Source organism: Procambarus clarkii, chromosome 75, assembly GCF_040958095.1.
Source record: "Procambarus clarkii isolate CNS0578487 chromosome 75, FALCON_Pclarkii_2.0, whole genome shotgun sequence".
NCBI lineage: Eukaryota > Metazoa > Arthropoda > Malacostraca > Decapoda > Cambaridae > Procambarus > Procambarus clarkii.
This window is the reverse complement of record NC_091224.1, coordinates 22,138,433-22,164,162: the sequence shown is the minus strand read 5'-3', so window position 1 is coordinate 22,164,162 and position 25,730 is coordinate 22,138,433. Positions and strand designations below refer to the sequence as shown.

At 38.9% G+C, this 25,730-nt stretch overlaps 1 protein-coding gene and 1 long non-coding RNA gene across 3 annotated transcripts in view; one reads left to right on the top strand and one right to left on the bottom strand.

Annotated features, from left to right (window-relative positions):
* LOC123771847 (solute carrier family 49 member 4 homolog) overlaps window positions 1-23,375 on the bottom strand; it is a 33,583-nt gene extending 10,208 nt beyond the window's left edge. Inside the window, exons 1-3 of one of the 2 annotated variants that reach the window (XM_045764573.2) lie at window positions 23,244-23,375; window positions 21,071-21,148; window positions 1,864-1,955 (exon numbers count right to left, since the gene is read on the bottom strand). In XM_045764573.2, coding sequence (XP_045620529.2) covers window positions 1,864-1,955; window positions 21,071-21,083 — 105 coding nt within the window. In that variant the 5' untranslated portion in view covers window positions 21,084-21,148; window positions 23,244-23,375. The remainder of the gene's footprint in view (window positions 1-1,863; window positions 1,956-21,070; window positions 21,149-23,243) is intronic. The other variant, XM_069313282.1, reaches the window with a different exon arrangement.
* On the top strand, window positions 4,032-7,542 carry LOC138356895 (uncharacterized). Its single transcript, XR_011224689.1, has 5 exons — window positions 4,032-4,108; window positions 5,084-5,304; window positions 6,444-6,497; window positions 7,293-7,368; window positions 7,481-7,542. It is a non-coding gene; the product is annotated as an uncharacterized lncRNA (long non-coding RNA).
* Window positions 23,376-25,730: the final 2,355 nt, after the last annotated feature.

The window sequence follows — 25,730 nt, the reverse complement described above, 5'->3', positions numbered from 1 at the left end:
CAATCTCTGACCAGGGTTCCTGGTGGCTGGACTGGTCAACCAGGCTGTTGGACGCAGCTGCTCGCAGCCTGACGTATGAATCAGAGCCTGGTTCATCAGGTATCCTTTGGAGATGTTTATCAAATTCTCTCATGAACACTGTGAGGGGTCAGGCGGTAATGCCCCTAATGTGCAGTGGAAGCATGTTGAACAGTCTCGGGCCTCTGATGTTGATAGGGTTCTCTCAAGTACCTGTTGCTCCTCTGCTATTCAACAAGGGGTAATCTGCATATCCTGCCATGCCTTTTGGTCTCATGTGGTGTTATTTCTATGTGCAGGTTTGGGACCAGCCCTTCAAATATTTTCCAAGTGTAAATTATTATGTATCTGTCCTGCCTGCACTCAAGAGAATATAGTTTTAGGTCTTTTAGTCAGCCCCAATATTTTAGAAGTTTTACTGAGTGAATTTTAGAAGTTATAGATCTCTGCATGCTCTCCAGGCCAGCAATTTCTCCAGCTTTGAAAGGGGCTGTCATTGTGCAGCAGTATTCCACTCTAGAAAGCACTAGCATCTTGAAAAGTATCATCATTGTATAGCATCTCTAGAGTGAAAGGTTCATGTTATCCAACCTGTCATTTCTTGCAGTTGTGACGGCTACTTTATTGTGTTCTTTAAAGGTAAGGCCTTCCAACATGAGCATGTACACCCAAATCCTTTACATTGCCTTTTCATTCTATAGTATGATTTGACTGTTTCGTACGTGGTTTCCGATTTTATATTTTAATTTTTTCCCATAATGCAGGAGCTGGAACTTATCTTCATTAAATACCATATTATTTTCTGTAGCCCATTGAAAGACCTGATTTACATCTGACTGGAGGTTGCTGTGTCCTCCATGTTGTCTACTCCCATAAAAATCCTAGTTTCATCTGCAAAGGATGATACGGTACCATAGTTTGTGTTCTTGTCTATGTCTGATATGAGAATGAGAAAAAGTACTGGAGCAAGCACAGTACCCTGGGGGACTAAACTCTTCATGGTTGATGGTCAGGATTTTATTTTGACTATTACACATTAAGTTCTGTTAGTCAGAAAATTGTAGATCCATCTACCTATTTTTCTGGTAATTCATTTTGAATGCATTTTGTGTGCAATAACAGCATGGTAACATTTGTTGAAGGCTTTTGCAAAATCTGTGTAAATTACATAAGTGTTTTGCTTGTCTTCCATGACATGTAAGGCCATGTCATAGTGGTCCAGCAACTCTGATAGGCAAGAGCGCCCTGTTCTGAAAACATGTTGTCCAGGGTTATAGAGATGCTGTGATTCTATGTATTTTGTGATCTTACTTCTTAGCACTCGTTGAGAGCTTTATATGATGTGCGATGTTAGTGCTATCGGTCTGTAATTTTTTGCTCTGCTTTATTTCCTCCTTTATGGAGTGGTGCAATCTCTGCTGTTTTTAGTATGTCAGGGATAATGCCAGTACAGTATTTAGCCTCTGTCTCCAAAGAATGTGGAGGGCCTGCGATAGTGATTTTTTACAGTTCTTGATGCATAGAGTTCCAAGAATCAGGGCCTGGTGCAGAGTGCATAGGCATACTGTCTATTGTTTCTTCAAAATCCAGTGGGGATAGGATGACATCTGATACATGATTTGATGTTGGTATCATATCAATGAAAAATTCATTTGGGTTAGCAATTTTCAGTGTGTTTAGTGGCTCACTGACTTTTTACCACCCATTTATTTTCTGCAAAATGCAGTTATAATGCCATGGGTCTACCTTCCTGTCCCCCTGTGAGCCTACTATAGATCGCTGCCCTGGGAAAAAATAAGATATTTCTAGTTTAGGAAATGGTACAACACCTGTATAAAAACTAACCTGGAACCATGCCAAAAACGAAAATACTCCCAGAATCCAGAAACGGCTCGGGTAAACCTTCTTTCCATCACCCCTGTCTGCACTACTTCCTCCTGAAAATTAAATTTATTTCTGTGTCAATATCAAGTAAATAACACTCCACAGGATAGATGCCTACACCTGTGGATAACTTTTTTATCAGAAAAAATGTATTAAAATATCACATACACTTTTGTATTCCTTCTCATACTCTTTTTCTCTTCATATACACACACGGTATTCCTGATACTGTAAAAGCCACCGTTTTGCATTCCATACCTCCCATACATTTCTTGATACAACTACAGTACATTCCATGATCCAGAGCTGTCAAGCACACCCAACTCTTAGCTCACAAATGCTGTAGTAATTTATAACAATTCCACAATCACATAAAATCAGCCACTCTGCCTGTACATTCATAGACTGAGAATAAACAAGCCACTCATGTACACTTATATAGTGTGTGTACTTGATAATGGTCCCTGATGGACCAAAACGTCGTTTCCTTCATAATCTGGTGTGTGGATTAATCTTCATATCTTCAGCCATTAGTTATTGTTACTCATCGTCTGCTTATATAGAAACAATAAATAAACCAACCACTCTTGCCTGTACCCTCATAGAGTGTGAATAAACTACTCTTCCTGTACTCACAGAGAAAATAAACCAGCCACTCCACCTGTTCATTTATAAACAGAATAAACCAGCCACAACACATGTACACTTGTAAAGTATAAATCAACCCCTCCACAAAACATTCTTGGCGAGAGAGAGAGAGAAAAGACACAGAAGAAACATCACCAAAGGTAAAATAAAGGTAATTATCAGGAGAAAGCACTAAGCCATTCCCTGGAAACCCAAACAGAAACCGTCTCTATTTTCTGCTTGTTACAACTTGTAATAAAGTTGTTACATCTTGGCTTAACATGTTTATGACGTATTAGAACGTTGCTACAACTTGCTAAATTGGTTGTTATAACTGGTTAGGAGGTGTTAATACTTGTTCAAACGTTGTACCAACGTCGTAGTTTCGGTGTGTGTTTGGTGGGTTATGACTACAGTATATAGCACTTGGAAGGGATCAGGATAATGATTTAGGATAGGATGGATGGAAGAATAGTGCCCAACCACGTGGACGGTCAGGGATTGAACATTGATGTGCAAGAAGCGAGACTGTCACTATACCATCCAGTCCAAGTGGTCAGCAAGCCACTCTGCCTGTATGCTCATAGACTGAAAATAAAGCAGCCATTCCTTATGTACACAGGTATAGAGAAAATTTATGTAGTTGTAACATTACAACAAAACTAAGCAGTAAAATATAGTGTGTTAATACCAGTAATCCTTATTACAGTATATAAGTATCTTCATTTGGTCTGGCCGTTCATTAATTAGTTTTCATTCCGACTCCAACTTCAACCTCACTCCCATTCAACCCAAACAGGTGCACTTGTCTCCAAAATGCCATGGCAGGTGTTTTGTCAATGTTGTCAATGTTGTCAATTTGTCAATGTTAATTTTATGTAGATACTGTAATAAACGAAAGTTTTTAATGTCATCAGAGAAACAGAAATATAGGCAAATTTTAAATCCCTTGTCATAAATATAACTGAAGTGAAAGCAAAGATATATGCATTTTGATAGTTACAAAGACAGCTCTTTAACACGGGTGGAACACGAACAAGGGGAACTTAGTACCCAAATGAGCCACAGAGATATTAGAAAGAATTTTTTCAGTGTCAGAGTAGTTAACAAATGGAATGTATTAAGCAGTGATGTGGTGGAGGCTGACTCCATACACAATTTCAAATGTAGATGTGATAGAGGCCAATAGGCTCAGGAACCTGTACACCTGTTGATTGACGGTTGAGAGTCGGGACCAAAGAACCAAAGCTCAACCCCTGCAAGCACAAATTAGGTGAGTACAACTAGGTGAATACAGCTGAGGGGCGGGACCAAACAGATGAAGCTCAATTCCCTACGCATAACTAGGCGAGTCCATAGGCATTACCGTTTGTCCTGGCGCCATCTATGTTTTGACAGCAGTACTACTAATGTTCCCACGTTATGTGATGATCGCTATACGGGTGTTTCGGTCAGTTGCTCTTCTATATATGTTTATGGACAACGTAGGTGATTTGAGGCAATTTGCGGCCAGAGTGAAATAGTATCCACGCGGTGAGTGATGGAGGAGGATATATACTGCTGTGTCCTCGACCAGCGGGTGAGTTTAAGTCTTTATTTACTAAAGTGGAACATTACATTATGCCTTTAGCTGAACAAGTCTACTGGTGGGGGGAAGTAGACGGGTTTTATGAAAGTATTTTACCTAAATATTTGTATTTGGTTAACTAGTTCAGCCGTTACCAGGGAGGGTGTTCCTTTAATGTAATCTAAAAATTCTAGCCGGACAAAGTGATTAAATAAATTGAATAGAACGAAGTGGTTTGCCAGAGTGCTTAACATTTAGTTTAGTTCACTTACTATGCAGCCCATGCTTAAAGAATGTAAGTTTATCATATTGAATTTACCGTAGTTTTACTGCACTTAATATACCGTTTTTACCCTATTGTCGGGTAAAGGCCGGTCGTGGAAAGTTCCTAATATAGCAAGTTTTAAAGGAAAAGTTTGAGTTAACTTTAACGTTTAAGTTAGTGACCAATTAGCTTAGTCTATTGTGAGGAAAGTTACTAGAATCTAACATTGCAAGTGCCATTTCTCTACTCTTTTTGAGAAACATGACTAGATACGTGAATCGCATAGTTTTATTACTAAATGTTCATGGATTAGGTTGCATAGTTCAGGAAATGGTGATAAGGTTTGTGATTTTGTGTACCTTGACTTCAGCAAAGATTTTGATAGTGGCGCAAAATTGATAGGGGCTCGGATCATTGGGAATGCTGACTGAAGTTGATTAGGTCATGGCTATACCAAAGGAAATTAGTATAAATGGGGTTAAGTTGGGAGAAGTGTGGCAAGTAGTGCCTAAAAGCTCTCCTTGGACCTCGGTTATTCGCAAGATTATGGTTTAGACTGCAATAGTTGCAGAATTGGCAAATAAAAAATACAGATGCCCTATATAGTTTTGAAATGGTTAAGACTACCAGATGCAGTTTAATGCTGACAAATGTCAGGTTTGGGGGCTAGGTAAAGATGAGATAGATGTTGTATATTGTTAAGAGTATTAAATTTTTTGCAGGTGGTAAATTCTCCCCAAGCTGGCACTGCTCTCCAGCCTGGAATGTTGATTGGTTAGTCTTCAACTGCCTCCCAACATGGTAGTGAGGTCCTGAGCTGACGTGCAGTGAGGAACGTGGAAAGCTTCCTGAATTGGCACATGGTATGCCTCCCTTTCAAACCAGCAGCTGGCACAAATGTTCCAACTAACATCAGAATAGTGGATGAAGCCCACACTAAAATGTAAGTGGTATAGTAAATGGACAACCCCCCCCCCCCCCTCTTGACACTGAACAGTTGGGAGGAAGGGGGGGGGGAGACAGTGTGGCTTATAGTTCTATTGCTACAGAATCTTTTGCCATAAGCCAGTGGCAGTGTATATTGGCACTTGCTATTCAGAATCTCCCCCTTACATAGTTAATTAAAAAAGAAATGCTGTAGACAAGCTTAACTTTTGAAGGGGGCAACATTTTCGTTGCCATCAAAGCGCATCAAAGATGCTCTGAGTAGCTCTAACTCTCTAGTAGGAACTTTAATGCCATTAGAATCCATGCAATTCTGCTGTATCTGCCAGTTTGCTAGAAATTGAAATTGGCATACTTGCTCAGCAAGTACTTGCCCTCTTGTACCATGTTACTCAACCATAACATAACCACCACACCACCCATTCTTCTAAAATAACATCCCATATGATGAACTTCTGCTTTTAATAAATATTTCTAACTTTAATATTAGTTGGCTTGCATGGTGTTAATCATTCCTTTGGCAGAACTGTAGCTAAATTGTTCCCACAAAACAATCCATTAACAGTACTGTATCGGGTTCATAAAGAAATTTATAATAAAGACCAAGTGTGGTCATAAGTGCTGCAGATGGGGGAGATAGAACCTTACACCTGCAGAAGTGTGGTGATAACTGGAGAATATGGCCTTGTATAGTTGCTAGTGTAAAAATATTACTAAATTTAGTAAAATCACATTGTCTTGGTAGTATAGTTGGGTTATGAATTTTAAGACTAAAAAGCTTGGTACATAATTCAACACAATAAATTTGTCCCCCTAGTAGTAAGCAGTGGTTGCAAAAGAATAAGAATTTGTATATATAAATTTTGTATTGCTTTTATTCAAATGTTAAACATGGTTGTTAAATTAAAGTTTGTTTGAAATGTTCCAGAAAAATGTTAATGACTAAAGTTGTTGGAAAATAAAATTTGTATAGGATGTTGACTTGAAATGACTATAGCTTTGTTTGTAATAAAGATGGGACAACAAGATACTTAGTGTGCCATTTAAAACGGCAACTGTTAAACAGGTGGTACAGGTATGAACAAAAACATTGCTATGCAAGTAACTTTTTAGTAATATTTACTGTTCACATGACAGGTTGTGGAAGGTCCTGGCAACAAAGAGCTGCAGGAAAATACTTGCAGATCTACAGTAAGTAGTGTTGTGTACATTGGAATTAGAGGGTAGAAGTTAATTGCTAAAAACTTATTAAATACTAGGGTATGGAAGTCTAGGCTTAGGCTAGTGGGGTACCATATTTGCAAGTTTAGTCCTTTCAGGAATGTATTGAATAGAATGGCATGTTGAAATTGTTAAAATTGTAATGTGGGGCATTAGATCTTAAACAGCATAGTTGAGGGTGTTTAATAAAATTTTAATGAAATATAAATCTTTAGTTAACATTAAATGTATAACACTGTTAAGGGTAATCATGAGTCAAATAAAGTTAATGGCAGGAAAAGTTTTGTTCTAAGTGATGGCATTTTTCCCTTGAAAGTAAAAAAAAAAATATTCAATGTTTACTTTAGCTTTGGTTTTAAATTTATATAGTTTTCCAGAATGTGTGTTTGGAAAGTCCAGAAGTCTGTCAGAAGTTAATTGCTTCAACAGAATCGGGCGAGTTGTAGTAAAGGTTAATCTGAATAGACTTGCATAAAAGTAAAATAATAGTAATAACTTAGCATTGGCTAAAGATAAATGTAAATTGCCATTGAAGTGCAGTTGTAGATAGTTTCTCAAATGACATTTACTGAAACTTGGCAAATTGATGCCATATATATTTATATTGCTAAATTAGATCTTTACTACTGCTACTAGAATATGTAGGAAAGGTAAATTCCTTAAAGAAATTTTTTTCCATCTGAATTTAAAGTACTGAATGCTAATTTGAAAAGTAAAGAAAGATTGGCTTTAAATCTGAAATTAATTTGTTGAAATATTTTTCAGGTGGAAGTGATCATGATGCATGGACTGGCTTGGAGTGAGGCTCCTTTACTCTGCAAAAGGAAATCTACAAAAGTGGGTGAGTATGAATTTGATGTTTTAGCTATATCAATGACCTAATCTTAATTCTCTTATCTAGTCCATTTATAGGTGTGTAACCATGTCCTATATGTAACCACATGTAACCACAGGACCAGCCAGTGGATCGCTGAGCGACCTCAACATCATATCGAGGACGAAAATCCAAACCTGTCGGTATTCAACCTAGAGTTCTGCAACACCGACAAAACATCAATGAAGATTACGTTCACCACCATAGCTGCGGCCACCCAGGCTGCCACACAAGGATTCTACTGCTTCGGCCTAAAAATACCACCCCACCAAATAAAAAAGGAAAGATACCATGAGATCCAGCACTGCTTTAAGTGCTACGAGCTCTCCCACCCGACCAACAAGTGTCAGGACCCTGTCCAGAGGTGCAGCCTGTGCGCACTGGACCATCACTGTCCATCGCTGCTTGCTCTGTGATGGCAATCACCCCGCAATTTCCTACCGCTGTCCTCGCAGACAGGAAAGCATCAAGGCCCAGGTTGAAGCAAAGAGAAACAACCCTTCTACCTCCTCGACCAGAGCCCCAAGCGTTCAACCCACTACCTTAGCTCTCACTAATCGACCAGAAGACTTTCCGGTCCTACCAACATGTGGCTCCTCCCAGCAGGCGACACAGCCTTCTCATTGGGGACCCAAGGTCCCACAGGCTCCATCACAGCCCCCTGCATCACGTGCAGGCATTATCCCTGGTCTTATTAGACTAGCGGAAAGGCTTGCAGGACCAGACAACCAGCGCTTTGTCAGTGAACTAAACGCATTATACATAGACAACGGCCTGGCCCCCATCATAGCCACTGGCGTAAGTCTCACTGTCTCCTCTACCACTCCGGAGACTACCACCAGGACGACCATGCGGTCAACTTCAACACCGACTCCAGAACCGCCCATGACCCGGGCGACAGAGGTAATTCCCTCTCCAGCTCCCAACACTCCTACCATCACTATCTCAGCAGCCGCGCTAGCAGACGTGCTGTCTACAAACGATAACAGCACCACCAGCGCTCCTGAAATAGCTACAACCACCAATCAGACACCTAAGCCTACCTAAGGCTGTGAGGCGAAAGACAAAAACGCCCACTACGGAGGTTACGGACTCCTCAGACGAGGAGTCTGAGGAGTCCATCTACACGGTTCAAGACTTCCTCATGGAGGCCACGTCACTAAACTCCAACGACAGCACTGCTCAGCCAAAGTCGCAGGCAAAGAAAAAACGGAAAACCTAGAGGTCTACACTCTACACTAACCCCACCAGCTCCATAACTGGTATAGCTAGCCCTCCAGGCTGAAAACCATCATGAAGACCCCCATCCATCGCCACATCTCTAGTATCAGCCACTGATACAGATAATGGCTCCAAAGAGCCTCCACTTACGGGCTCACCATAGCCCGTGCTACTGGAACTTATTATTCTCAGTAGCTGAATCTAAAACAACAGGAATAGCGGACAGTGCAATTTCCAGTCAACAATGTAGCACTCGGCGTGTACAGTTCTAATCGACCCAAGACGCTACAACTTCAACACAGAGCAGACAGCAGACTACGACCGCATCGAGCTACAACGCTCTCGCTCCCAGAGTTCAGACACTCGCAATTCCCAATCGAGCCGCCACGCTCTCCCACATAGAGCTCCGCGACTCCGGCCTCGCTCATCTCTCTGCTCTGCTCCAAGCTCCGTCTGAACGTTTACGACAATGCTACCAACCGACTACTGTAATAAAGACTGCTAAATAAATATGAAAACTCGCTAAACAATGTGTATCTAATCCACCCAACAACGTAACATAATCTTACTTTACAGTACCATCTGCAACCATTCCTATTTGCTTTACCCCTTGATCCTAAAGCTGGATGTCTGGCATTAAAATCCCCTACCACAAGTGTATCTTCAGAAAAGAAGGAATCTGGCAAGTATCTTAAATCAAGGGAACTATCAGAGATGTATAGATTAATGAATTTTAACTCTCGGTCTTGAATTGTATCCGCAAACTAATACTTTCAATACCTTTATATCTCTGAGGGATTCCAGTTATCTCGGCAGGTATGGTACTTTTGACATAACATGAGACCCCCCTAGTTCCTCCATCAGCATATAAGTGAAAACCTCTATAGCCATTTAGCCTCAGAATGCTACTATCCCTATCCCCAGTTTCCTGGAGTGCTACTATGTCAATATTCTTTCTAAGAGTATAATAGTGTACATCCACCGCGCTTTGTTTTCAATCCATTAACGTTCCAAGATAATATTCTCAATCTACTTTCATCCATGATTAATAATAAAACTACCTTTGCCCTGTCCGTCACATTCCATGAGATACGAGAGTACCTTAGAAACTTCCTTCCAACACCGTAACATTTTTTTCTTTCTCTTCACTTGCACAACTACTACTAACATCGAAGGTAATATTATTCATATCTATTTTCTTTATTTCTGTAACCCGTTTTACTTTAACCGTTCTTTCAACATTTGTCACAACAGGAGGTTGAACACCGCTAACACTACTAGAAAGTGTATTCTCCTGACAATCCTCTATCCTCGTTACGGCATTCGCATCATTACTTTCTTCTACGCACGTTTCACTTTCCATTTCATGTCCTGTGTTACTTTCAATTCCACGTCCTGTTTCACCACCATCTTCACCCCGTCTACCCTCCATAGCCAATTTTCCAATGCCTCAATCCTCTTGTCTAGTTTTTTTTTAGATATTCCAATATTTGATTACCAACCTGAGTTGACCATATTGTCCTGAACCTTGTCCTCACAAGATTTCAGTTTTTCAACTGCCTTACCTACCTTTCCCTAGGCTCGCCTTAATTATCTCGGTTCCTTTCTCCCACACATTGTTCATAGGGGCTGTCGTTGGCTTCCAGCTGTTTCCTCCATGCTCCTGCTGCACAATCTTTCCTTCCTTCGAGGATACATCTATCCTGCTTGTAGGACCCGTCCTGGAGTGTCTCAGATGAGGCTTCATGGGACATAGATAGGAACCAGCATTGTGGCTGCCTCGACAGTTGCAACAAACTGGGACGATTTTTTTCACTTTTTTCAATCTTGACTCTACACTTTCGCGAGTCATGTTTCTTACCACAATACCCACACCTGGGGTCAAACTGGCATTTCCATGCCGTATGTCCCCAACGTGAACACTTCATGCATAATATGGTCTCCTCAATGTATTTTGCAACTTTCCTGTAGCCTAGTCCTTACACAAAAATTCTTTCCGGCGCCTCACCCTTTACCAAGGCAACAACCTGGCTTTGTTTGTCACCACGAACACTGTTCCTCTTTGCCCATACAACACTATCATTGTTGAGAAGACAATCAGGATCCAAATAAGTTGGATACTTAAAAACTATGATCTTTGTGTGCACCATACCTTCTTCCGGAGTAACCATCACAATGTTCTGAAAACCATCCGTCGTGAGGGGTTCCACGGCCTTTTCTGTCCGAACTGTTATGTAGGGCCGGCGAAGACCCTCCTTGAAGAGTGGTTCATATTCCAAACATTCCTTAGACGTATCTGATAGCTTTCTCAAAACCCAAATGTCGAGTACACAATGTGTAAACTTTGTGAAGGAGAAAACATGCACTCTCTTGAACATTATATTGTAGAATGTCCCATATTGACTGACTTTCGCCCTCCTGGGCTAAAGTATGCTGAACTGTGTAATTACTATATGAGTACTGGAACACTTGATATATTGGACTTGTACCCAAGATTAAACTGAACCCAGTCGATCCCCCTACTGGACCCAGTCGATCCTGCTAATGGACCATGTAATGTATCAATTATAAAATGTATGTATGTGATGTAACTATATAACCTGAGCTTGTAAAAGCACCTTAATCACCTTCAGTGATTTAGTGCTTAATTGCACACTAGTTTCTCTATCAGCTATTTCACCCTGTCAGAGTAAAAGAAACAAATGCATGTGTGTGTATATATGTATATGTACGTATATGTGTGTGGGTGTATGTATATTTATGTGTATAAAGTATATATGGAAGCTGATCAGAATTACATTTCACCTTTGTAAATGCACATTAATGACACTATGTAAAAGACACATCGAACACTTTACGTAGTGCATACGTAAATCTGTGTATCTATGTATTTACGTATGTAGGTTAGCTTAGCATTTTAAAAGCAAAGAATCGCCTTCTTTGGTTGATTGTTCAATAAACCCTTGAACTATATGTTTAACACATCTCTAACCCTGTCCATGGAGGACAGAAGAAAATGTATATATGCTGGTTAGCATTGTAAATGTGTGGCCACGTCTGTGGTAGATAATAATAATAATAATAATAATAATAAAACTCCTTAGCCAGACGTACCGTTAGCTTTTGGTGGAAGTTCAGTTGACATGTTGTAGGGAACAATAGCCTCTTCCTTCTTTTAAATTGCTTCTCTTGCGTCCTGCTGAGTAGCGTTTCATTTGTTGGTCTCTTTGTTATTTCATCTTCACTCTCACTATCTCGCTGTCTGTGAATATTTCGCCGTTTATTTCTGCTCATTACTACTGCAAACGGCCTGTTATTATCTTGTCTGCCCTCCTCACTACCCCTTAAGCATACTGCCTCAGCCATTTCCTCGACACTCAAAGGCACTGTCAACAATCGAGAACAAATTCACAATATCCAGCTGTAGCAGCCACGTGCAAAAACGAAGATTGTGGGGCAATACTCCACCTCCCACCAAGCAGCGGACGCCAAGAGAGCCAACACTGCGACCAACACAACCGCGGTCCGGTCACCATCCGTATCCTGATCCCTTCCCAGTGCTACATAGTCGTAATGGCTTGGCGCTTGCACTTGATAGTTCCCCCGCCCCCCCCCCCCCCTGAATAATATTACGAGAGCAGTATTTACGGGCTATTCATGCCCGTGCCACCTCTTGGGTGGCTTAATCTTCATCATTTTGTAATCTTTGTAATTACTATGCTATGTATTTCACAATCCCAATGTACCTTCTTGTATATATATATAAATAAATAAATAAATCGAGAGCAGCTAGTACGTCCTAACCTGACGTTATATGATGATATCCTGAACAGTTGATAACTAAAGTCAGCAACTCCTTAGTTATCTAATACTCATCATAAATGGTATAAAACCTTATCATAAGCCAAGGGATTTGTAGATCAATGTTTAAATGGAATTCGGAAGTAATAATGATACAGTAATAATGCCATCTGTCGGCAAAAGAGAACACTATCAACTGGCTGGTCAACAGTGGCCATAAGATACAGCTTACGCCATCTGTTGACATCAAATTACACTTATAACAAATTACCCTACAAAATACAACTAGCGCCATCTCTTTTTTTTCCAACGCACTATAAATAGCCAAACAGCAACCCATAAGGCGGGTTGTTGTGCTCGGGTAGGAGGGGTAGAAATTCTTTGTTGACATTCGCACAACAGCCAATCACAGGAAGGGATCAGCTAAAGGCTCCATCCACTTAATAAATCATCTTTATTCAGCACACCATCCCTGCTTATGATATTCTGTTTCAACTTTAATCGACCTAAAAAGTGAAGGGTTAAATATTTATAAGCATTTTTAAAGTGATAATTAAATACTGCAGGATGTAACGGGTGTTACAGAAACATGGGCTGGCTACTTGACTTGTGACGTCATCAGCGGGGGTTGCCTCACGCAAATAATATCGATGATATAATGCTCCGTTCTCTTATTGAACTCGATTATTTAGTTAGATGGAAATTTCTGTCTTGTACATAACGAAGAGGTTGTGTTTGAAATAAAGAAATTGTTGTGCAAAAAGACTTATTTCTTAGTTTGCATATAATTTATAGAAAGAGTGTTGGCATTCCCAGCAACAGCAAATGACAGGAAGGTATTTGCTAAAAGTTCGTCTCCTTGTTGACGTCCTCAGGAGCGACACACAGATCTAGCTTATGGCTTTCTGTTTCATCTCTTGTATATAAAAAATATGAATATTTCGATTACTGTGATTATTAAATGTATGAGATTATAACAGTTGTTACACAAAATGGCTAAATTTTGCCATTAAAAAGAGATCATAGTGGATTTTGTGATAGTTTTATGGAAAGGGAGTTATACAATTTTTCTAAATATCTTCTGATATGGGTGTTGACTTCTCAAGTTCAAGTATGTTTATTGAGACTAGAAAAAATACATCTCAAAGGGATTGAGTAGCTTAGGCTATTTCTGCCCCCCCTCTTCTTAAAGTCCGTCAAGGACTTGACGGAGGACTTGAATATGTGTGCGTAAATCACGAAAATAAACACGTGATTAAAAATGTGACATTGTCAGACTACGGAGGAAAATTGAAACAGGAATTTCCTTAAGTACTTTCGTATATTAATACATTTTCAGAAGGAGTCATTTTCAGACTCCATCTGAAGATGTATTAATATACGAAAGTACTTAAGGAAATTCCTGTTTCAATTTTCCTCCGTGATCTGACACTGTTACTTGAATATATATTTTATTTGCAATGTTTGTTTATTTTATATATTTATTTGTAATCTTCTTGCATCTTGGGTTTTGTCTATTAATAGACAAAACCTATTTTGTCTATTAATAGACAAATAATATATATATATATATATATGTCGTACCTAGTAGCCAGAACTCACTTCTCAGCCTACTATTCAAGGCCCGATTTGCCTAATAAGCCAAGTTTTCCTGAATTAATATATTTACTATAATTTTTTTCTTATGAAATGATAAAGCAACCCTTTTTTCTATGTATGAGGTCAATTTTTTTTTATTGGAGTTAAAATTAACGTAGATATATGACCGAACCTACCCAACCCTACCTAACCTAACCTAACCTATATTTATAGGTAAGGTTAGGTTAGGTAGCCAAAAAAAGCTAGGTTAGGTTAGGTTAGGTAGGTTAGGTAGACGAAAAAACATTAATTCATGAAAACTTGGCTTATTAGGCAAATTGGGCCTTGAATAGTAGGCTGAGAAGTGCGTTCTGGCTATTAGGTACGACATATATATATATATATATATATATATATATATATATATATATATATATATATATGCATATATATATATATATGCATATATATATATATATGCATATATATATATATATGCATATATATATATGCATATATATATATATATATGCATATATATATATATATGCATATATATATATATATATATATATATATATATATATATATATATGCATATATATATATATATGCATATATATATATATATGCATATATATATATATATGCATATATATATATATATATATATATATATATATATATATATATATATATATATATATATATATATATATGCATAATATGCGAACAGCCTGAATGGTCCCCAGGCATATATGCAACTGAAAACTCCACACCCCCAGAAATGACTCGAACCCATACTGCCAGGAGCACTATGCAACTGATGTACAAGAGACCATAACCACTGGAGCATCACGACCGAACAAAAGATGATGGTAGCCGAGGCTATATGCCCATCATCCCGACGGCACTATGATGGTAATCTTGGGCATAGTTTATTTTTTCAAATCACTTCATTTTTGGGGCCACGTAAGCAACACAAATTAAGTTAGTTTCTTTTAATTTGTCCTTATACAATTTAATGAATGAAAAGGCTTTCCTAATGTGACGATGTCTATTGAATTTTGTAACTAGCTCATCAAGATTGTAACTTGCTTAGCTAAATTAATTGTGGGGTTCAGTCCCTGAGCCCAGTATGTGCCTCTGTAACCCTTTCCACTACCGCCCACAAGATGGGTATGGGGTGCATAATAAATGAACTAAACCAGCCTGCCTTAACATCTTTATATTATGATAATCACATCAACATATCGGCATTAAGATCAGTGTGAAAGTTTGGCCAGAATGTCTACCACTTTGCATGAGTGGACTTTTAAATGTGTTTTCGGCAGCATTATTTCCTCAGTTTCTGAACTGGTTTCTTTAGCTTCTATGTTGTAATAAACTATTCCAACATTTACAGTTGTTCTTCCTTGTGAAGATTTAACAAAAAATTGTGCTTGTAAGGGTGATAAAGTTCAGCCCCGGCAGCACCCAGTCTTACTCCATAGTTCCACCTTTGTGGGACCTTGGTATAAGCCTAACATGTATATATACACTGGCTGCCTGTCCCCTACAAAATGATTTATTATTAACTATTATATACAGTATACCCGGCTAAAGCGAACACAGTACAGATTCGTCATAGGAGATTCCTATATTGGAATTTATTACCAAATTTTAATATATCAAAGTATTTTTAGTGTGAAATGCTGTTATTTTATGCATCATTTGTTGTTTTAATAATATTACGGCCATCTCAACAAAGAACAGTACATCCTAAGCAGACGTTATATAATGATATTCTCAACAGCAGATAAAAGAAAAGGAATTGTTACCTAATACCAGAATAGTATAAAATTTAACATAGGCTACGGGATTTGTAGATCAGTGTTTAAAAGGAATTCGGAAGTAATAATAACACAGCTGATGCCATTTGTCGGCAGAAGAGAACACTATCAACTGGCAGGTCAACAGTGGCCATAAGATACAGCTTACGCCATCTGTTGACATCAAATTACACTTATAACAAATTACCCCACAAAATACAACTAGCGCCATCTCTTTTTTTTCCAACGCACTATAAATAGCCAAACAGCAACCCATAAGGCGGGTTGTTGTGCTCGGGTAGGAGGTTCCAAGCTCCGCCCCCACAAGATGGTATGGGGTGCATAATAAATGGCATATCATTGGTAGAAACTCTGTGTTGACATTCGCACAACAGCCAATCACAGGAAGGGATCAGCTAAAGGCTCCATCCACTTAATAAATCATCTTTATTCAGCACACCATCCCTGCTTATGATATTCTGTTTCAACTTTAGGTCAACAGTGGCCATAAGATACAGCTTACGCCATCTGTTGACATCAAATTACACTTATAACAAATTACCCCACAAAATACAACTAGCGCCATCTCTTTTTTTTCCAACGCACTATAAATAGCCAAACAGCAACCCATAAGGCGGGTTGTTGTGCTCGGGTAGGAGGTTCCAAGCTCCGCCCCCACAAGATGGTATGGGGTGCATAATAAATGGCATATCATTGGTAGAAACTCTGTGTTGACATTCGCACAACAGCCAATCACAGGAAGGGATCAGCTAAAGGCTCCATCCACTTAATAAATCATCTTTATTCAGCACACCATCCCTGCTTATGATATTCTGTTTCAACTTTAATCGACCTAAAAAGTGAAATATTAAGTATTTAAAAGTATTAATATAGTGATAATTAAATACTGCAGGATGTAACGAGTGTTACAGAAACATGGGCTGGCTACGTGACTTGTGACGTCATCAGTGGAGGTTGCCTCACGCAAATAATATCGGCGATACAATGCCTCCGTCCTCTTATTGGTCTACATTATTCAGTTAGATGGACATTTCTGTCTTGTATAAAACAAAAATTGTTGTTCTTCTGTACAACAACAACAAGGTTATTGAGCAAAAGGACGTATTTCTTATTTTACATTTTATTCATATTAGCGTTGGCATTCCCCGCAACAGCCAATCACAGGAAGGTATTTGTTGGACGGTCTGCCTTCAACAAAATTGATTCCTAATGAACTCTAACAATAAATTCGTTTAATAAACGAGTATTTAGGGTCAAGCTACAGATGAACATTATAGGATAACGGCGTTTTAGCTTGCAGCTTCGTTAAACAGAATCCCTGGTGTTAACTTAATAAATAAATAACTAGAAAGCGTATTTTATTGCTAACTTTTCGAGAAATAAATCCCACTAGTCTCATATTTGCGAACATTTATGCATATAATTTTTTGGTTTAAGTTCTTATCATAATCCCTTTCGCAATCTCAAAACCATCTTATCTTGTACCTATGTTCGTTACTTAGCCTCAAAACCTTACATTTATCTTACATATCCTCAACAGTAGATAAAAAAAAGTAATTGCAGAATTCTAGTTACCTAATACCAGCATGGTATAATACCTTATTATAAGCTACCAGACGTGTAGATCAGTGTTTAAAGTAATAATAATACATTATTATTAATGTAATAATATTATTAAAATAATAATAACACAGCTGATGCCATCTGTTGGCAGATAAGAACACTATCAACTGGCTGGTCAACAGTAGCCATAAGATACAGCTTACGCCATCTGTTGACATCAAATTACACTTATAACAAATTACCCCACAAAATACAACTAGCGCCATCTCTTTTTTTTCCAACGCACTATAAATAGCCAAACAGCAACCCATAAGGCGGGTTGTTGTGCTCGGGTAGGAGGTTCCAAGCTCCGCCCCACAAGATGGTATGGCGTGCATAATAAATGGCATATCATTGGTAGAAACTCTGTGTTGACATTCACCACAGCCAATCACAGGAAGGGATCAGCTAAAGGCTCCATCCACTTAATAAATCATCATTATTCAGCACACCATCCTTGCTTATGATATTCTGTTTCAACTTTAATCGACCTAAAAAGTGAAATATTAAGTATTTAAAAGTATTAATATAGTGATAATTAAATACTGCAGGATGTAACGGGTGTTACAGAAACATGGGCTGGCTACGTGACTTGTGACGTCATCAGTGGAGGTTGCCTCACGCAAATAATATCGGCGATACAATGCCTCCGCCCTCTTATTGGTCTACATTATTCAGTTAGATGGACATTTCTGTCTTGTATAAAACAAAAATTGTTGTTCTTCTGTACAACAACAACAAGGTTATTGAGCAAAAGGACGTATTTCTTATTTTACATTTTATTCATATTAGCGTTGGCATTCCCCGCAACAGCCAATCACAGGAAGGTATTTGTTGGACGCTCTGCCTTCAACAAAATTGATTCCTAATGAACTCTAACAATAAATTCGTTTAATAAACGAGTATTTAGGGTCAAGCTACAGATGAACATTATAGGATAACGGCGTTTTAGCTTGCAGCTTCGTTAAACAGAATCCCTGGTGTTAACTTAATAAATAAATAACTAGAAAGCGTATTTTATTGCTAACTTTTCGAGAAATAAATCCCACTAGTCTCATATTTGCGAACATTTATGCATATAATTTTTTGGTTTAAGTTCTTATCATAATCCCTTTCGCAATCTCAAAACCATCGTATCTTGTACCTATGTTCGTTACTTAGCCTCAAAACCTTACATTTATCTTACATATCCTCAACAGTAGATAAAAAAAAGTAATTGCAGAATTCTAGTTACCTAATACCAGCATGGTATAATACCTTATTATAAGCTACCAGACGTGTAGATCAGTGTTTAAAGTAATAATAATACATTATTATTAATGTAATAATATTATTAAAATAATAATAACACAGCTGATGCCATCTGTTGGCAGATAAGAACACTATCAACTGGCTGGTCAACAGTAGCCATAAGATACAGCTTACGCCATCTGTTGACATCAAATTACACTTATAACAAATTACCCCACAAAATACAACTAGCGCCATCTCTTTTTTTTCCAACGCACTATAAATAGCCAAACAGCAACCCATAAGGCGGGTTGTTGTGCTCGGGTAGGAGGTTCCAAGCTCCGCCCCACAAGATGGTATGGGGTGCATAATAAATAGCATATCATTGGTAGAAACTCTGTGTTGACATTCACACAACAGCCAATCACAGGAAATTGAAATTGAAATTGAAATAAGTTTATTGAGGTAAAATACACACAAAGGGATGAGGTAGCTCAAGCTATTCTCACCCCGTTCAGTACAACGTGTTAGTACATACATAGACACACATCACAAACAATAAACCTGTTACCAAACATTCTGAGAGATAAACATGTACATTTCCTCCTTCACAAGTAGTATGGTATCAGACGTACACAAATACTTTTATGACCTAGTTATACGGATAATTCAACAAAATATTAGTCTTGGTGCAAAATTCTTATATCTCAAGAATATCATCAACCTTTCCTTTGTGACACATCCAGGCTATTTGCTCAGGAACAGTCCTTATCTCAGTGTTTCTATATACATTAATCAACGGACAATCAAGAACATAATGGGCAAGGGTGTGAGACCTTAACATACCACATAGTTTACACTTCGTGTCATTATCATGAACACCTATCCCATATTCCCAGTCACTCCAAGCATTTCTCCTTTTACCATAAGTGAAATGGGTGTTTTGACTCACATACATCACAGGAAGGGATCAGCTAAAGGCTCCACTCACTTAATAAATCATATTTATTTAGCACACCATCCCTGCTTATGACATTCTGCTTCATCTTTATTTTACCTATAAGGTAAAGTATTATTTATTTAAAAGTGTTAATAAAGTGCTAATTAAATATTGCAGGATATAATAAGTGTTATCGACAAACCGCCTGGCTACCTAGCTTGTGACGTCATCAGTGGGGAATTGCTTGGAAACAAATAACAGATGATAATTAACTCTGCCCTCTTTATTGGACTAAATACTTCAGTTTGATGGAAATTTCTGTCAGGTACAAAACAAAGAGGTTAATTGTTGCGCAAAAGGACGTGTTTTTTTCTGTTTAGTTTGAATTTAATTCATAGAAAGAATGTTGGCATTCCCCTGCAACAGCCAATCAGAGGAAGGTATTTGCTAAAGCCCCGCCTCCTTATTGACGACATTTGGAACGTTGAGTTCGCCGATGTAGCTTATGGCTTTCTGTTTCATCTCTTGTATATGATAAATTTGAATTTTTCGAATATTTCAAAATATGAGATAATGAATACATTCTTCTTTTAAATGGTCTTTCTTGTCTTGCATATACACAAGTGTACATCAATTATATATATATAGTTGTCTACCTAGTATCCTAATATCTATCAATAGATAAACCCATACTAGAAATGGTATCTGACAGAACACCAGGTTATGACATTCTGTTTCAGCTCCGGTGCTTCGCGAGAGCTTTACCTGGGGTTTGTAATTAGTTCAATTGAATTAGTTCAATTCAGAATAGTTCAATTATTATGAACACAGCATACCCGTCCTTGGAGTGGTCGCGGAAATGGTAAGCATACACAAATGGACTCAAGAATTGAATCCAAAATTTGTTTAGCAAATTTTGGGATTAGCAAAAATATATTGCAAGGTGCAGCAGTAATAAGTTAGTTACCCACGGAAGAGATAAGACGTAAGTGTTCCATTCTCTCAGAAATCATGGGTCTTGTTCAGGTTATAAACTCATAGAACCGCCTACCCGCCGAAGCCGTAACTGCCAAAACTGTCTTCCCCCCCCCCCTCTCTCTCTCTCTCTCATTAATGATACCACGGGTCTCAACATACCTTGTAGCCATATACACCCGCTCCCAAGCACAACTGCCACCACACGAGAAACAACTGCACATCAGCTATTATACACCTGACCGCCATACGGCTGACCAGGACACACCTGTAAACATCCCTTATAGTTGCCAATACACACCTGTAAACATGCACCTAACCGTAAAACACCTGTCACAATACACATGACAAACACGTCTTGTGCAGTACATTCCACCACACACACACACACCTGTCACCAGACCCATCATAACCAGCCACCACACTCGAGTTCTCATTCCCACCCAAACTCCACACACCTGACCAAGACACATACATGTTCACCACATACCTGGCTCGTCCATAGCGAGGGGGGATGAAAACTGGTGATCGTTAGGGGTGTGGGGGAGCCACAGCGCAGATAATGAGTCTGGAAATCCAAATAAGGTATTTAAGAGTAATTACAAAGTCTTTTCCAACTGATTGTTACACACACACACACACACACACACACACACACACACACACACACACACACACACACACACACACACACACACACACACACACACACACACACACACACACACACACACACACACACACACACACACACACACACACACACACAGCTAGTGTGTGTGCACACTCCTGCACAGTTAGGCAGGAGTAACTGATAAGGTGCTCCAGTGGATAAGGGAGTACCTAAGCAATAGGAAGCAGAGAGTTACAGTGAGGGGTGAGACCTCAGATTGGCGTGAAGTCACCAGTGGAGTCCCACAGAGCTCTGTACTCGGACCTATCCTGTTTCTGATATACGTAAATGATCTCCCGCAGGGTATAGACTCATTCCTCTCAATGCTTGCTGACGAAGTCAAAATTATGAGATGGATTAAACACTTTCACGCGCCGGGGTCGTACCTAAACGACGCGCATTTTTACCTGGAGTTGCAGGTGCGTCGTAAATTTACGCGCGATTAAAAAATATTTGTATAAAATCCAATTTTTATTCGATCGACTTGGGGATAGTATGAAAATGTTTGCCATTAAATTTCCGTTTTCTCTAATAGGCACATGACATACTTGGGAGAACGGCATTGTATTGTAACTTAGTGGAAAGACTATTGTATTGTTGACTCGGCGAGTGTAATCGCCCACTTCACACACTCTTGGTGTAAACCGCGATCATGATTCTACATTTATATGCATATGTCCGTGTAGGAAATTTAATTTCGATCACAGTGATACCAAATTTAACGCTGTAGGACAAGTGTGGAGTTGACAACCCTGAAAAGAATAGAAACATTTCGTCGCTGTTTGCAGCTCACGGCTAGTGATCGATGTACTTCTTTAGCTTTTCGTGTGATTTAACTCATGCTTTGGTGACATATACATATGTTCTTATAGATCGTTCAATTGCGAACACATTGGTACAAAAATGAAATCTGTACATTGAAAATTAAGGTCAGGACAGCGAAAAGAGTATACACTTTTCAGTGTTGCCGCTCGTGCACCCGAAAACGTCGATTTCACTTCCAGGATCGTCCAGTCCATTTCGCCGAGGGCGTGAAAGTGATAATTATTTAAATTAAGACAGAGGACGACTGCTTGAGGTTTCAAGAAGACCTGGACAAACTGAAGGAGTTAGTTTAGTTCATTTATTATGCTGAAGGAATGGTCGAACAAATGGTTGTTAGAGTTTAACCAAAGAACATGTAATGTAATGAAGATATGTGTAGGGAGCAGGAGGCCAGATACAAGGTATCATTTGGGAGATGAAATTCTTCAAGAGTCAGAGAGAGAGAGAAAGACCTGGGGGTTGACATCACGCCAGACCTGTCCCCTGCAGCCCATATCAAGAGGGTAACATCAGCAGCAAATTGGCCAACATAAGAACGGCATTTAGAAACTTTTGCAAGGAATCATTCAGAACTTTGTATACCACATATGGAAGTGATGTGGTGGAGGCTGACTCCATACACAGTTTCAAGTGTAGGTATGATAGAGCCCAATAGGCTCAGGAACCTGTACACCAGTTGATTGACAGTTGAGAAGCGGGACCAAAAAGCCAGAACTCAACCCCCTCAAGCATAAATAGGTGAGTACACACACACACACACAATAATCATTGCTAAAGACACTAAGGGGTTCCACTACAAGAAGTTTTTAATACGTATCAGAATATTTCCGCCAACCTCAAGTTTCCAAGTTTCTGAAATTCGCTCATCAAAACTTTTCACCAAACCCCCTTTAAGTATCACTTAAAATTGTATAAGTGAAAAAAATTGTTGCATTTCATTTATAATGCAACGTTCCTTCTCGTTTAGCACTGTTACCCTATTAATGAACAATAGCATGTTCCAATATACGTTGTATACATAAACATAATAATAATAATAATAATGTTTACATTCCTGCCAAGCCTAGCGCATAGCTAGGCATAGCAGCGCATAGGTTCCTGTATGCACAGCGTTTCGGGTAATTATTATAAGAAGGGACTTAATGTTTGGACTGAGAGTACTCACCCAGCTGAAGATGGCTGAGGCCAGGAGGAGAGATTCTGACTGACCTTCCCACACCCCCACACTTGGAGACTGGGCTGCAACCCCAACTGATTTGATCAACTCTTAATTTGTCACAATCAGCGATACTTGGCAGTTGCCATTACCACGTGTCTGTAGCGAGTAGATTATGCCAATAATATATCCACTCCAAACTCATTAGCATCAACTGAAATCTTTTCCATAATTACAGTTAATATTCCTTCCATCTTCATCGTGAGGTGTGTTCCGGTAGACACAGCACCGCTCCTGTGCCAGGTAAGTCCACTACGGGCTCACCGTAGCCAGTGCTATACTTGCCCCGCTCCTGTGCCAGGTAAGCTACGGGCTTACTATAGCTCGTGCAACTTGGAACTTGTTCCGAGTAGCTGAATCTATAATAACAACATGTGTTCCTGTCATATAAGCAATTGAGAAGCGAGTAATGATTTTACGGGCTATTCATGCCCGTGCCACCTTTTGGGTGGCTTAATCTTTATCAATCAATCAATCGAGTAATGATCAGTCTATTTTCAAGAGTGGTTTAGAACAGACGCTTGAAAGTAGTTTGGAGTTTGCTACAAATTAATGAGTTTGGAGCGAGTATATTATTGGCATAATCTACTCGCTACATGTCTCTACTGCTCTTCTCCTTCATAAGTCCTCGCGATATCTGACATAATCAAAGTCTCCGAGATGTTATGATGTATATTGAATCAGTAAATAGTATCGTTGAGATGGTATCACCGTATGATTGCCTGCGGCCAATTATATGTTGAAGATTGCAGCTGCCGAGGCTTAAAATTATACCTTAATGTCTACTGTTGCCCCCTGTCAATCATTATACACTCACATCCATACTTTGAATGGCTGTGGAATAGTTTACAGAGGCACATAATGGGCTCAGGAACTTAACCCAAAAATTCGTTGAGCTAATATTAAGTTACAGTTTACTGAGCTAGTTACAGTTAACATGTAAATCTAAGTCTATTCGCAGTTCTTCAAACTAACATCATCATGAGGCTAAAATTACCTTAACACAACGAGTGATAGATTTAGTTTAATTATTGTATTATATGCTCCCCCATACCCACCATGTGGGTGAGTGGCAGAAACATTTCAATGTCACATTATGGGTTCAAAACTTCAAGTACTTGAAGTTAAGGAAGCAAGAGCAAACATATGTAGTTAATCACTTGACTGTATTTACCAGGTAATTAATCGATCCTCAGCCATGACTGGCCATACATGGCAATCCTTATAATCCATGTATATGGCGTCTGCATCCACTGCCAATTACTCGTTCCCAATACTTGAAAACACTGTTTAGACCCTCTAACTTCTATGGGCATTTAACCTCAATATCTTTCTTCTCATTATTATATTTGTACTCAGTAGTTATATATAGCTATAAATTATCAACTTCATTGATAAGAATCAGATATGCTCTTTTTCAAGGCAATAACACTTCACAATATCAGGAAAATGTTAAAAGCTCCTGGCAGCGTTGGTGAGGACAATACCACGCGATAATTTTATTGACAATAACAGCCTTATAAAACCAATATAGCGATTTCATCAACAATTGAGAAGCCTCGTTTGAGCAAAACAGTATCCACAATAAAGTTTAATGAGTTGCCTGAAACGCTGCGCGTACTAGTGGCTTTACAAGAATGTAATTACTATGCTATGTATCCTCACAATCCCAATGTACCTTCTTGTATATATATACAGTAAATAAATAAATAAATAAATAATTGTTAAATATGTCAGAATGTGCTACACAAGAATCATCAACATGAGGGAGGAGCTGAAATGCCCAACCATATGTGAAAAGAATTGAGCAGCTCAATACTACCTTCTTTGTAAGGGTGATGAGAGATCCAACATCTCCTTACTAAGAGAAAAACTGACTAGTTCTGTTTGTAGGCGGGAGAGTGTTGCCAGCACACCAGCGGGCAACCTATTTGCAAGCTGGTTCAGTAGAAGTATTGCCAATCTCATTAAACTAAATATTCCTATTGCATGCAATGTACTTGCCAGTGATATTCCATTATATCTGTACCCTGAAATGCAAGTGTCTTACATGCCCATCAGCAAAAAGAACAAGGAAAACCCAATATTCTTGAAAGCAACATTTGAAACTATTGATTCCTTCATAAATAGTTTACAGGGCTCACAAGCACTATGCTTATGCTGATGGGTGTGTTCAAATGTCAACAGGTCGCACTGCAGCAGCCTGTAGAATATACAAAGACAACATATGCACACAGATCACAAGTGTGAGACTGAATAACTGGCTTAGCTCCACACATGCAGAATTAGCTGCACCTCAACTTGCCACTAATGCACTGAAGAACAGTGGAGTAATAGTTTTCTGTGATTCAAAGTCAGCTCTTCAGGCCCTTAAAAACTCAATATGCAAAATAGATTCTAGGAATTTTGTAGCATCCATTATTAACAACATAATTA